This window comes from Gallinula chloropus (genome assembly GCF_964237585.1).
Source record: "Gallinula chloropus genome assembly, chromosome: 4".
NCBI lineage: Eukaryota > Metazoa > Chordata > Aves > Gruiformes > Rallidae > Gallinula > Gallinula chloropus.
The window spans coordinates 91239022-91254193 of record NC_140088.1 but is presented as its reverse complement, the minus strand read 5'-3'; the positions used below and the strand labels follow the sequence as shown (position 1 = coordinate 91254193).

Below are 15172 nucleotides of genomic sequence, written 5' to 3'. Positions count from 1 at the left end.
CTCCAATCTCCCGGTTTTAAATGAACAGTGAATGGAAAGAATCACAGAACTGTAGGGGTTGGAAGGGACCTCAATCGGGTCCAACCCCCACAGACAATGTTTATAGCCTGTTTTACCAAACTACGAGTGAAACCCACGGGTTTTGTTGGTTTTCTGGGATAATCCTGAAGAGATCCACCAGTAGGTCAACACCAGTTTGGCACAGAGCTCCCTAGGGCTGAGCAACAGACCTCCAACTGCGTGGTATCCACAGAGCACCACGAGAGCCTGGATATCTCTGCTGCCAAGAGAAAGACTTGCCTCCCTGTATGTCACACCCTGAAGGGGTTCAGAAGAGACCTACTAGCTGAGGCTATCAACCCAAATTGCAGCATGCAGATTAAACACAGCAGAGAACAGGTGACAGGCTTTGTTCTCAAGTACATCATTTGGAGACTAAAAACAGCATTGCTTCCAACTGGAGAAGCTAAGAATATAACCAGGCAGGCAAAGCCTGGAAGGGAAGGAACACCAGTTACTGAAACAGCCTCCGCACCCAACCCAGGGAAAGGCAGAGTCAAGTCAATGTTCTTTTAAAAATACATTTCAGCTCCCAAGTTCGCTCAGTTTCCTCTGTGACCCTTGAGGTCCCTTCCAACCCAGAGCACTCTTGATTCTATGACTCAGGCCTTACTCTTCAGAAGAGGGAGGACACGAGGCTTTGTGGATACAGATGCACCCCGTGGTGGGAGCTGACCACCCAGGGGCTCAGAGGGACTTACCCACGCAGAGGATGTTGAAGCAGAAGCCCTGCGACGTTGACTTGTTGACAAGCTGATCAGGGAGGCTGTCAAAGCCCACGTGGCCAGAGAGGGACAGGTTCCTAAGGTCATCATTCTGTAAGACAAGAGAAGAAAAGCATTACACTGGGCTGTGAGAGAAAAGGCTGCACTGAGTCCTGTCAGAACCACACAGCAGTGACACGGGAGGTTTTGGGACACAAGCTCTCTCTGCCTTAGGTTTGCCTCCCAAACATGCTCTCCATTTACTTCTATACAGGTCTCTGCTCTGGGGCTCAGGAGCTAAAGCATCCCCAAGGCACCGAAACACCACCCCTTGTTTCTCCTGGAGCCCAAGACTATCACACCATGATTCTGCACCAATTTGCAACACCCAAACATCATTTCTGAGGGCTCAAGAGTCCCGTCTCCTGAGGCTTACCCAACCATTATTTTGGCAGGCACCTCAAAGGGACACACTGAACGAGTCCCAGCTCGGAGCAGACCATTCCTGTTTGACTGGTGAAGCGGTGGAGTCCACCTCCTCTGTGCCCACCATACAGCTCTGTGGCAGAAACCAGCCAACCTCCGCTCCCCTCCCTCCAAGACTCCCCCACAGCAGCACGGGAGCTTCTCCAAACCACCCAGCAAGGCCAGTTCCCCAAACAGCACACAGGAGATTGGCACAGGTTCCAACGTAGCCCTGGCTGTGGCTCCAAACTCTGCTCCCGATAGAAACCCGTGCAGGCAAGCAGAGAGCCAAGCTCGTGCGCTCCTTGGCTCAGGCTGCAGAAGGAACGGAGCACTCTCCCAGGCCTGCTCTATCCTCCCAGCAGTACGAAGGGAACACACCACTCTTGTGCTTCCCAACCCCTGGCCGCAGCAGGACGGAGCTGAGATGGCATCACCCCTCTGGAGCCAGCTGAACGTCTCTCCAGCTTTCACAGGTCTCAGCTGGAAGGGAAGGAGCAGCCAGGCACGATGCTCTGCAGATGCTTTTGTTTGCAAACAGCCTCATCCGACAGGAAGGGAGAACGCAGGGCACTGCTCCCAGCACTCCTGCACCACTGACAAAGCCCACCACGCTGCTCCTCTGTGCCTTCAGCAGGGAAAAGGGCTGGCACACCATGAGGTGCGGGTTGCCCCTCCTGACCCGCTCTCCTCTTCCCGTAACATCACCCACCCCCAGGCTGTTCTGCAGAGGGTGATGGGGCAGTGCCAACCTCGTGAGGGTTGGAAGAGACTTTCTTTAGGCCTTTTCCACAACAGATGGACAGCGGTTCGCAGGGAGGCTTGGGAAAAGCAGCCAGCCCTGTTATCTTTCCCCCAGCACACCACAGTTATGCTTACCTCCTGAGCCTACATCCTGAGCAGAGACTAAAAAAAACAGAATAAAAACCTCCTCAGCAGCCCAAGAGCGGCTCTGCTGTTATTTGACACAGTGTTTTCCTCCAAAGGTTTGTTGTCCTTAGATGAAGACACTAACCTGTCTCCAAACCCAAGTGTTCCCAGCAGCCGCTCTACCTAGGCTGTGTCACTGAGCTAAATTACAGCCATGGGCAGCCTCAGCCAAGTTTAAAGATTTTGGAAGCACCAGCTTTGTTTTCCACAAAATCAGCAGGCTTTGGATGAGACATGGAGGGGAAAAAAAAAGACACTCTTTGGTTGTTAAAATAAGCACCAAAAGCAGAGGAGGACTTCCTGCTCTCTGCACAACCGCTGAGCATCCCAACCTCCAAACACACAGACCAGCCACCAACTGCAGGATGAAGTTACATCTGGGCCGAGCTCTGATGAAAATGCAGCTCAGATTTAAAGGTAAAAAACTGCCCCAAAACCACAGAAATTGTCTGAAAAAGGCAGTGTCCAAGTCTGTGCCACCACTGCGTGGAAGCGGAAGGGCCAAAGGGCATCTCTGCCGTGCTGCACACACAGCCTGACACCCGAACCATTTTTAAACATCTGACCCAGGCTGGTCTGAAGCATTAACAGCACCCAGCACACCGGACTCTTCGCCATGCTGGGCAGCTACTGCTGTGTCACAAAAGAGGTAATTAACAAATCGCAGAATCACAGGGGTTGGAAGGGACCTCCAGAGCCCATGGGGTCCAACCCCCTGCCCAAGCAGGGTCCCTAGGACAGGGCACACAGGGCGGTGTCCAGATGGGGCTGGAATCTCTCCAGAGAAGGAGACTCCACACCCCCCTGGGCAGCCTGTCCCAGGGCTCCCTCACCCCCACTGGGAAGAAGTTCTTCCCCACATTGGTGGGGAACTCCCTGTGCTCCAACTTGAGCCCATCGCCCCTTGTCCTGTCCCCACAGACACTGAGCAGAGGCTGCCCATGTCCCCTGTGTCCCACCCTTCAGCTATTGATCCCCATTGATCAGATCCCCTCTCAGGCTGCTTCTCTCCAGGCTGAACAGCCCCAGGTCACTCAGCCTTTCCTCACAGGGGAGATGCTCCAGGCCCTTCACCCCCTCCGTACCCTCTGCTGGGCTCTCTCCAGGAGATCCCTGTCTGTTTGATCCCAGGGAGCCCAGAACTGGACACAACACTCCAGGTGGGGCCTGAGCAGGGCAGAGCAGAGCGGGAGGAAGGATCCTCTCCTTTGACTTGCTGGCCATGCTCCTTTTAATGCCCCCAGGATCCCATTGGCCTTGGCCCCTGGGGCACACTGCTGGCTCATGGCCACCCTGTCATCCACCAGGACCCCCAGGTCCTTCTCCAGAGCTCCTCTCCAACAAGTCAGAAAAAACCCCAAACCAACACAGCAAACAAGACACAGAGATACCATCAACCTCACTTAATCCAGACTGACTTTCCAGGAAAAAGCTCCAGGTCATGGAATGAGACGCTGGGATTTATGCAGGATGTGAAGGGGTTAAATTCCACATTTGCAGCATTAGTATTTTTAAGAGACCAGTGGGCTCGTGTTTGTGATTAAGTGCAGGGAGCTGGGAGCAGATCCCAGAAAGCAATAGGTGTCTGTGACTCAGAGGCTTCACAGAAAGCCGTGGGTGTTGAACATCTCTCAGCACAGCACCAGTATCTCTTCCCTGGATGTATTTTAGGAAAGCAAGCGCTGCCCCATCATCAGTTACTCAGCAGGAACAGGAGTTCGACTCATCTCCTACATCTGTGTCAGTTATTTTTTGCTGCATACCTTTGCTGGTTTAATTCTCCTCCCACCCCCCTTTATTTTTTGGTCCTGCTGGTGGCAAACATCAACACTGGAATAACCAAAAGCCAGCCCTACTCTGTCCAATGCCCATGGGACTTTCACAAGCCAGGCTGGGTAACAGGAGGCAGAAACAGCATCCAGTATCTGCCCAAAACCTCAACACGCTCACGGAAAGGTCAGGCCCAAGGCATGGGCAGGGATGAAACACAAATCCAAGCCTTCCCCGCCCTTGGTATTCCCCAGGCCACAGAGCATCTCTGTGAGAGGAGTGGGTCCACGCCTGTCCGCCCAAGCATCACGGATGCGTGACTTCAGCAGAGCAAGACAGCCAAAGGGACCTGAGTTCACAGAATCACACGGCTCCAAAAGCCCTTTAAGCCCATGGAGTCCAACCATCCCTGTCCTGTGCTGACCCAGCTCCCTGAGCACCTCATCTCCCCTCTGTTAAACACCCCCAGGGGTAGGGACTCAGCCCCTCCCTGGGCAGCCTGTGCCACAGCCCCACAACTCTGCCAGGGAAGAGCTTTTCCCTCACATGTGACTTGACCCTGCCCTGGGGCAGGTTGAGGCTGTTTCCCTTGTCCTGTCACCTGGTGTATCTGGGTATTTCCCTCCAACACACAAATGAAAGTGCAGTGCAACGCACCAGCCAGCTCCAGGGCCTGCAGGGCTTGGGGAGCCAGCACTTTTTTTGGGGGATACAGAGGCTGCCACTCTCTGAGGGGAAGGACTAGAGGGAGGCACACACACTGCACAACCTCTTACCACTGCCAACCAGGCCTCTGGTCTCGCTTTTGCCCTCTTCGAGGTGGCAGCTGGCTCCTGCCCATCCCTGAGGATGCTGACACAGGGAGGAAAAGCCAGCCTTTCTCTGCTCTCCATGCAGCAGAGGCTTGGACAGCAGCCTGGAAGCTGCAAGACCCATCCCCCCAACAAGGCTCCGTGGTCCCTTTAGCCCAGGCCTGCCAAGGATGCCCACCAGCAAAACCAGGACAGGCAATTTCACCAGTTGGCCCCATCGTGTTGGACTGGGCAGTTCTGGCTTTATTAGCTCACCAGCCTGCGGCCCTGGGGCTGCCTGCAGAAGGGCGAGACCCGGAACCCTGGGAAGCTCCTGAGCTCAGGTTTTATCCATGGGGGTACCTCAGCTGCAGAGCCAGCAGCAGGACTGCTCAGCGCAGGGCCAGCAGCACAGGCGGGTGAGTCACACCTCCAGTCTGGCCAAACAGACGTGTTTTAGAAACAAGGGGCTGCTACGTCAGATGGCTGCGCTGCTCAGGCTGGGACAAGCTCCTGGGAAGGGTCAGGGGGCTGGGTTTTGATCCCAAGGGAGTCATTCCCTGTTACCAAGGCACCTCTATCTGAAGGGTGGCCAAAGGTTGACATCAGCAAAGCCTCATGCCCCACCCTGAGACAAGCCCAGAGCTCCTGGGTGCACCCAACGTGCCGGGGAGCAATGCTGCAGCATTTATCCCTCCTGGCATGGAGCACCTCTTCCAGAGGAAGGCAGCAGTGCTGCTCAGCCACTGCAGCCCCAGTGGAAAGGCCTCCCATCACCCTGCCTCACCAGCTTCTTCCCCAGGGCATTCCTTATTTCTCCTACACCACACCTAAATGCACTCCTGGACTACAACAAAGCCCCAGCTGTCACCCACAGTAACAAAGTCCTAAGAGATCCCCAGCAGCCAGGAGGCCAACCACATCCTGGGGTGCATCCAGCCCGGCACAGCCGGTCCAGGGAGGGGATTGTCCCACTCTGCCCTGCACTGGGGCGGCCTCACCTCCAGTCCTGGGGGCAGGTTTGGGCACCACAGGACAAGAGGGACACAAAACTATCAGAGAGTGTCAAGAGGAGGCACTGAGGATGGGAAAGATCTGGAGAGGAAGGCTTAGCAGGAGAGGCTGAAGGCCCTGGGTTTGTCCAGCCTGGAGAAGAGGAGGCTGAGGGGAGACCTCATGGGCTCTGTGGCTGCCAGCCCAGGGGAGCGAAGGGGCAGCGCCGATCTGTCTCCTCTCTTTGGGGACCAGGGACAGAACCCCAGGGAACAGCGTGAAGCTGCCAGGGGAGGGTCAGGCTGGGTGTCAGGAAGAGGTTCTGTGCTGAGAGGGGGGTTGGGTGCTGGCACAGGCTCCCCAGGGAAGGGGTCCCAGCCCTGAGCTGGGCTGAGGGCACAGGTCTGTGTGTCTGGAAGCACTGACTTCTGACACGTGCCAAAAGCACGACTGCTTGCCAAGCACCTCTCCGCGCCTGCCGCTGCAGTAGCCAAGGACGAGATCAGCACAGGGAAAGCTGCAGCTCCCTGGAAGGGCCCCCCAGAGCCCATGGGGTCCAACCCCCTGCCCAAGAAGGGTCCCTAGGACAGGGCACACAGGTCAGTGTTCAGATGGGGCTGGAATCTCTCCAGAGAAGGAGACTCCACACCCCCTGGGCAGCCTATAAAACAGAGAATCAGTTTGTTCTTTCGATGCCACGGCAGCTTGGCAGAGCTGGCGGGAATAAGGAGGAACTTCTCCTCCCTGGAGCCAGCAACAGCAGGCCCATGTATGGATGGGGAGGTGGGTATAAAGGGGAGTCCTGTGATGGGAAACATGTCACTTCTCCAGAGGTTTTCTGGCACACCAGGTTGAGGTAATAGATCTGACTATTGTCTTACACTTCAGAAGGTGCTTGGTAGCTGATCTGAAATAAAGCTAAGTCCCTCATCTCCTAGAAAAAGAGCATGTCACTCCTAAAACCCTGAGGGATGGTCCACAAGGACATCAGCATTTATTGCCCAGTCTGCTCTCCTCACTCAGAACTTCACCACATTGACAGCTCTTCCCTCAGCCCACACAAACTCCTGGCTGAGCCCCTTCTGCTTTAAGGTCGTTGGTAGGATGTTTCCCTTCCACCCTGCTCTCCCATTGCTCCTGTCAGGTGGGGGGGGGTCAGCTTCACATGGCCTCCAAAGAGTTAAACAAAACAAAAACAAGCCTTAAACTCAAGAGGGAAAAGTGCTGGTATGCAAAATATTGAGCTCAACCACAAATATGAAGCGAGTGTTTAGTTATTTGAGGCCACACGACTTAGGAGGCACCTTTAAGGAATTCTGAAAGCTTTTATTGTTGTCGGTGGCTCAGGCCAGCTACATTTTTGCCCCATTACAAGAAGCATGTTCCCATGTTTCTGAAGTAATCTTAGATGCTACATCCAAAACCAGCCACCTCAGGGATACTTTTACTCAGACAGGAGCAGTGAGGAGCACAGAAGCAGAGAGCAGTTGGCAAGCGATGGGTCTATCGTGTGTCAAACCCGGGAACTGGGGTCTCTGCGGATGGGGCACAAAGCCTCCCCTGAGCCTATGCCAGGGCCAAGCTCATTGCTGAAATTCCTTGAAATAGCATCCCACAACCCCCATCCTTTCCTTATACAGACTGAGGCGATGGTTAAACCCTGAATTCTTGGACAAGGCAACTCGAGCACAACAGTACAGGAGGGAAACCAAAAGCAAGCACGGTTCCTTTTCCCTCCGTGCCACAGCCGGGGCAGCCATGCCACTGGGAAACAGCCCATGGCAATCCACCAGAGAGGAGAGGAAGGGCTGTTGCTGTTTGAGGCTTGGATAACCACCAGTGTCACCAGCAGAAGAGGGGGAGTTCCTGCTCTGTGTTTCTCCCACTGGCTGTGGACTGGGGCAGATGTCTCCATAAGCTACTGAAGTCCAGGAGGTCATTTGGGGGTTCCTCCCCCTCCTTCTCTCTGATCAGGGAGAGCAAACCCCTTTGGGAGATGTACATACTCCTCCCATAGCTGAACGTGGGAAGTAAGCCAGAAGACTCATCAGAGAGAGGGAGGAAACTAGAAGGCTGAAGCCACCATCCCAGAGCGACTCACTGCTCCAGCTCTCGCCCCTCGGGCCAGGCCTCGGTACACTACCTTGCTCTTCCTGGCTCCGAAGCTCGGCTGTAGCAGCTGTGGGGCACACAGCTTCTCAACAGAGCCTGCGTCATTCGGAGCCCCCTGCCCAGGCCCTCCAGCAATGTCTAAAACACAACGAGGAGCCCTACAAGTCATCTCCCTGCTCTCAGCAACACCAGCTCCCTTGCTCAGCAACCACAGAGGTCAAAGTGAACACAAAAAGGCTTTTGGAATCACAAAGGGTGGAAAAGGCCTCCACGATCATCTAGTCCAACTGCCACCCTATCGCCCATATGCCTCACTAAACCACATCCCCAAGTGCCTCATCCAGCCTCTCCTTGAACACCCTGAGGGATGGTGACTCCCCCACCTCCCTGGGCAACCCCTTCCAATGCCCAACCGCTCTTTGGGAGAAGAAATGTCTCCTCATTCCTGACCTGACCCTCCCCTGGCACAACTCACAGCCATTCCCTCTGTCCTGTCACTGGGTGTATCAGAGAAGGGGCTGAGCCCCAGCTCCCCACAGCCTCCTTCCAGGGGTTCTTCCTTCTGGTCCCAGAGAATCAGGATAGCAGGAAGAGTTACTCTGAAGGGAAGCTATTCTGGCTGGAAGCAAACGTGGCACTCAGCAGCAGGAGGCAGGGGAGGGAAGGGGTGGGTGCTGCTTCTCCTCGTGTGAAATATTGCTCTGCAGAGACCTGAAATTTCATCTGGGGAATCACAGGCTGAAGGAGGGTGCCCCCCTCCCCGAGGAGACACCCTGACACGCTCACGTGGGCACAGGAACGGCACGCAGGAGCAACCGAGAAGGACACACGCTCTCTCCCTACGCGAACGGCAGGATGACACTCGGGGACAGTCCCTTCAAGCCACTCCAGCCCACAGCTGCCAGAGCAAAACCCCTGCCTCAATCCACGCTCCCCAAGCACGGAGGCGGCAGTGCGGCGTGGGAAGCACAAGGCCCATCACCCTGCCGTGCAGCACCAACTCCCCAGCCATTAACGGGTTGCAGTTGGGAGCTCCAGCCCCTGCCACGCAGCAAGGGCGCGTTCCCGCAGCGGACGGAGCCGCCGGCGCTCCCGCGCCTGCGGAGGGAGAGCTGCTTACATTGGCACGCTGGGGCAGCTCGGCGGGAGGATGGAGGGAAAGGATACGGTCACATTCCTCTGGGAAGAGGGAAGTCAGCAAAATCTGACAAGTCAGAAGCGGCCATACAGAGTGAGAAGGAACATTTGTCTTCCAGGCAAAACGTTTGGGCAGCGTAAGCTCAGAGCACCAGCAGTTCCACTGCTGCCAAGAACTGACATAAAAGACATTTTCCTCCATAAGTTTCCAAAAACCACGGACCTTTATTTGGAGTAGAAGTGACTAATGCCTCTAACAGCCCCCTGATGTCACAAACTGCTAACCAGCGAAGAAAAAACTACAAGAGTTGGACTTCAGGGATGATAAGGACCATATGTGCATTCCAGCAAGGCTTGTAAACTCACTGAAGGGAGGGAAAAAAGAGGAAGGGAAGGGGGAAGAGAAAGAAAAAAGACCTAATGTGACAAACAAGAATGAAGACCATCCAGGGGCAGAGCCCAATGAGAACCAGATGCTCTGTGCTCCTCTGGCCAGTCTCTCTCCTGACAGAAGGATGTGGGACTAGCTGCCTTTCTGACCGCTCACATGAGGCCGATGAAATAAAATGGGAGCTGTTTTCCAGTGCCAGGCTCCCCAGCTCAAAATGGTCTGCTCCTCCCATTTCAAAACACATCCCATGATATCCAGCTGCTTCCCTGCCTTTTGTCATGCGAGGTGCCCCAGGCAAGGAAGGGCAGATAGATCCCTTTTAGCATCCCCCACCAGCCCCAAACACCAGCCCCATTTTTCAGTGGGGACCACGGCCCACTGTGCATGGAGATACAGCACACAGGTCAGCCGGTCACACCAGGCCACTTTACACCAGCAAATATGGGAGAAGGTGGAGTTTTTTGGTTAAACTCAAGAACGTGTAGCCTTAAAGAGTTAAGACCAACTCAGAGCAGTAGGGCAGAAGCTAACAGGGAGACGGGGAAGGCATGTTGCATACAGACAGTTGTTCCCCCCCCTCCCTGTTCTCTTGCCCTTTCCAGCCCTTCTGGCTGCAGTCCCACACCAGGACAGATCCAGATGTAGTCCAGAGACACAGCAGAGAGGAAAAAGCCAACAACAGCCATTTCCTTCTGTACTCCACTGTCATGCACTTAAAATAGCTCCCAAACAGCTGCACCGCGGGCCGTTAAACAAATGGGTTTATGCTCTGCACAAGGTGGGGCTCGGCGCAGAGGGAAGTGTGGTGTGAGCGAGCTCAGGGAGCCTCTGCTAACACTCACACAGAGGTGTCTGCAGGGAGCTCTCCGGGACACCCAGCTTGGGCACAGGAACTGAACCTGGGAACACATCACCTGATCCCACTGGCAGGTTTTCCTCAAAGCTTCCCCAGCCCTGGCCCAGGTCGGGCTGTGAACACGAGGAGGACAAAACACTGATACTATTTTAGAAAGGGGGGCAGCCCATAAGGCTTCCTTATAAAACCCTAACGAGGCAGCACTGTTCTGATACCTGAATCGGATTAAGGGCCACTGCAAACAAAGAGCAGCAGCTTTCATAGAATCCCAGACTGGTCTGGGTTGGGAGGGACCCCAAGGGTCACAGAGCTCCAACCCCCTGCCACAGGCAGGGACACCAACCTCCAGGCCTGGAGCTACACAAGGCTGCCCAGGGCCCCAGCCAACCTGGCCTTGAACACCCCCAGGGACGGGGCACCCACCCCCTCTCTGGGCAGCCTGTTCCAGCCCCTCACCACTCTCTCTGGAAAGAATTTTCCCCTAATCTCTCATCTAACCCTTCACTCCATCCCCCTTGTCCTGCCAGTCTCTGCCCTTTAACAAGCCCATTCCCCTCCTGTTCCTCTGCTCCCTTCAGGGACTGGGAGGCTGCAGTGAGGTCCCCCCACAGCCTTCTCTTCTCCAGGCTGACCCAGCCCAGCTCCCTCAGCCTCTCTCCACAGGGGAGCTGCTCCAGCCCTCTGAGCATCTCTGTGGCTCCTCTGACCCCTCTCCAACAGCCCCACATCTTCCTTGTGTTGGGCCCCAGCTCTGGACACAGGACTCCAGCTGGGGAGGGCAGAGCAGAGAGGGACAATCCCCTCCCTGTCCCTGCTGCCCCCCCTCTGCTGATGGAGCCCAGGATCCCATCGCCCTTCCCAGCTGCAGGAGCCACTGCTGCTCACAGGAAGTCTCTCCCCCAGCAGAGCCCCCAGGCCCTTCTCAGCAGGGCTGCTCCCCAGGAGCTCTTCTCCCAGGCTGTATCTATGTCTGGGATGCCTCTGGCCCAAGTGCAACACCCGACACTCTGCAGTGTTGAATCTCATTAGGTTCACCCAGGCCCAGCTTTCCAGCCTGCCAAGGTCCCTCTGGATGGCTTCCTGTCCTTCTGCTGCACCAACCACACCACTCAGCTTGGTGTCATCCTCAAACTTTCCCTGGGAAGTGCTGCAGGGCAGCCTCTCAACCCCACGTTCTCTTTCCTGACGAGCTCTAGTCACACATGAAGGGCATGTTTTTGTCAGCTCCCATTGGCAGCCTCCAGGACTGTATCATGCTCTGGATAATTCAGTACCCCTGGGACCTACTAGCAGTAGGATTGGCAGTACTCCTGTGCCCTGCTTGGAGCCAGGCAGGGGACACCACGGCATGGTGCTGCCCCACACGCGGATGTGCCACAGCTGCCCGCACAGCCCCAGTTTCCAAGTAGGGCAGGCAGAGCTGTGTCTAGAAAGGTGTATCACTTCACAGCATCTCTTTACTCCCTCTCTGGAGTCTGGACTGAAGAGTCCAGGTTTATCACAGTAGCTGCCTTCATATCAAAGCTCTGGGACAAAGCTGGTATGAATACATACATGGTTTCCTCAATGCCCAGCTACCACAGCAGCAAATACAAACGGGTCTTGATTTGAAACAAAAAGAATTGAAATATTAACCCAGCGATGTGACTTTACATGGTCAGTGGAGTGGCAACTTGTCTTGGGCTTGGTGTTACGGGAGGATCGAGATGGAGTAGGGAAGGGCATTTCTTGGAAAATCCCTACCAGGACTTTTAGGGTCCCAACAAGTGGTACATACACACTGGAATTACCAAGGAAACTTTACTGGGAGGAATCACAGAATTACAGGGGTTGGAAGGGACCTCTAGAGCTCACAGAGTCCCACCCCCTGCCAAAGCAGGGTCCCTAGGACAGGTCAGCATCCAGACAGGGCTTGGGAAGTGTCCATCCACTATCAACTGAATGGGAAGAGCTGGGTCAGGCTCTTAAATTCATACACGACACGAACATACAGCACTAAGGGTATTAAATAAGAGGCCAGAAGACATATTTAGACAATCCAAGTGCTTTCACTCTCGCTACCAGTGTGTGCACCAACAAAAATGAAGCAGGAAAGCCAGGCTGTAATGGGTTCATTGTCTGCTCTAATTTCCTGGCCAGAAAATGAAAAGGGAACGTGCATCGCCCCTTGCAGTACACGGAGCTCTTCTAGGGCACCCCAGAAGTCATACATCATTAATAAGGAGAGGTCAGCAATCAGAGCACAGACAGGACCACAAATAGCGTGCAGTTCTCCCTCCTCAGCAGAAGGGAAAGTGGAATTCAGTTTAACTGCATCTGTGCACCGAGGGGCTGTTGAACCGTTCCGCTGACGGTCCTGAACAGCAGCCAGAAGGCTCTCAACTCACTCAACAGCAGCAACGTTCCCCACTTGCCTTCCTCAAGTCTTGGCCTTCCTGCGAAGGCCTATACACGAGTTTTCACAAATAGGACGTTGCTCTAAGGAGCACTGGCCCGTTCCAGCTGAAGTGCTTCCTTCCCTCCACCTCATGAATTCCCAATTTTCCTGGTTGCCCTGCAACACTGCGCTTCATCCTTGCAGGAGTTCAGTGGCCACAGTTCGTCCACAGAAAAGCACATCGGATCTATGTCCAGGGCACTGACATGGTCAGGAAGAGGCGGGATGAGAAGGCCGCTCTACACCAGGGTTTTCATCCCCTCGCCACGCTGCTGTGCAGCCAGGCTGCTGCAGACACCTCCCATCTCCAGACGCGATAAGCCGTGCAAGACAGAACATTTCTCCCGCACGCAGCCGCCCCCGGACGGGACGGTTCCCACAGCCCTCCCTGCACCCAGCGCTCGCAAAGGGGCAGGACCACAGAGGCTTCTGGTGACCGCTGCAATCCTGGGGATGCTCCAAGTCATAAAGAATCCCCGGACAGGACACCAGCCATTGCCCAACACACACTCAAGGAATGTTCGAACTCCATAAATGCTTAAGGGAGACAGCTAAATAAACACTTGGTGCAACAGGAGAAAGGATTAACTCTCTGCTCACAAGGAATCCAAGCATGAGCTTTACTGCTCTGGTTTTTGGGTTGAGGCAGAGACAAGCCTTTCACTTCCCAGATCGAACTCGACCCCCACAGGCATGAAGAGCCCCTCTCTGCCCCATCCCTATTCTCTGCACTGGAGCTTATGTTGAGCTACTCCTGCCCACACCCCAAAGGAGGAGAGAGGCTTACACCCCAAAAGAGGCTTTCCTTGCACTCCTGCTGCTTGTCACTGACCACAAGTAACACAACATGAAGGACATCACAGAATTACAAGTCCCCACCACAGCACAGGCCACCAAGGTCTCTTTTGGCTGGGAGAGCTGCACTGGTTCAGCCTGGAGAAGAGAAGTTCCAAGGGATACAAGAGAAGCTCCTTGTATCAGCCTTCCAGTCCCTGAAAGGTGCCTGCAAGAAAGCTGGGGAAGAAGTGTTCCCAGGGCATGGAGCAATAGGATGAGAGGTGATGGTTTAAACTGGAACAGGGGAGACTTAGGTTGGGTATTAGGAAGAAGTTCTTCACTCTGAGGGTGGTGGGTCACTGGGACAGGTTGCCCAGAGAGGTGAAGGAGACCCCATCCCTGGAGACATCCAAGGTCAGGGCTGATGGGGCTCTGAGTGACCTGCTCTAATGAAGATGTCCCTGCTCACTGCAGGGGTGGGACTAGATAGCCTTTGAAGGTTCCTTCCAACCTTACACATTCCATGATTCTATGCAGCACAAATAGCCCAAAACACATCCTCAGCCTTCACTGCAAACAGACCAGCAAAGAAATCCAGCTTCCATGACTTTCCCTGCACCCTCCAGCCTGACAAGCCAGCTACAAAGTTAGAGATGCTCCACACCATGCAGACACACCAAGGGCTGATGTGTGTGTGATGAAATCCCATCTCCTCTTAGCACCAGCCAGCACCAAGGTAGAGAGACCATCAACCCCTGTACATCAGGTCTCCATGACTGCAGACAGCAAAGCACAGCTACCATTGACTTCATCTGCTAATTAACTCAGGAGGAACCTGTATCAGCAGCTGTTCTCATCTCATGCTTCACCCACCACGGTGAAGGGATGAAAAGGAGCAGGATGCTAGCAAGGCCAAATCCTTCCAAAGGCACTAGGGAAGAACTGTAGGGGTTGGAAGGGACCTCCAGAGCCCATTGAGTCCAACCCCCTGCCAAAGCAGGGTCCCTGGGACAGGGCACACAGGTCGGTGTCCAGACGGGGCTGGAATCTCTCCAGAGAAGGAGACTCCACACCCCCTGGGCAGCCTGTCCCAGGGCTCCCTCACTGGGAAGAAGTTCTGCCCCAGATTGGTGGGGAAAAGTGGAAGAAAGTAGAGGCTTCTTCACAGAAACACCTTTAGACTGTTCACAAATCAGACAGCAACGCCATTCCCTCCCTGCTCCAGGCCCTCCCACCTCCAAAGGTGGCTTGGGCAGACAGGATCACCCCAATGCAAGCACGGGGCTTCCCCGAAGGAAACGAGCCTGGGCACCCGGCACAGCCAGGAGGGATCTTTTCCCCCCAATTACAGGCACTGACACTTAATGTCAGGCTTGTCCAACAAGTTCCTTTTGCAGGGACCTATTTTCCAAGCAGCTCTATTACTGAGGCAGGAATTCCTGGGGAATTAAATAAATGGTTTCGTTGGTGCAACTGGGAATATATAATAAAGGCAATGAGGCCACAGCGTAGCTCTTCGGATGCTCCAGGCTCCCAGGCAATGAGGCCACAGCGTAGCTCTTCGGATGCTCCAGGCACAGGAGCTGTTTGAGCACAGCTTCCACCCCAGGGCTAGATCCTAGCAGTGGGTCTGTGCCAGCACAGAGCGCTGGTGGTTCCATGAGAACCCCCAGCTTGCTAAGGAAGGCAGGGTCAACCCTGGACACACAATTCCTGCTGCACACCGCAGCATCCAGAATGAGAAATGGG

General features: G+C 54.8%; 1 protein-coding gene across 1 annotated transcript in view; it reads right to left on the bottom strand.

Annotated features, from left to right (window-relative positions):
• Nucleotides 1-15172, bottom strand: part of SEPTIN11 (septin 11) — a 47473-nt gene that overhangs the window by 15881 nt on the left and 16420 nt on the right. The window contains exon 2 of the mRNA XM_084264058.1: nucleotides 762-876. Within this exon, the coding sequence (XP_084120184.1) occupies nucleotides 762-876 (115 nt within the window). The remainder of the gene's footprint in view (nucleotides 1-761; nucleotides 877-15172) is intronic.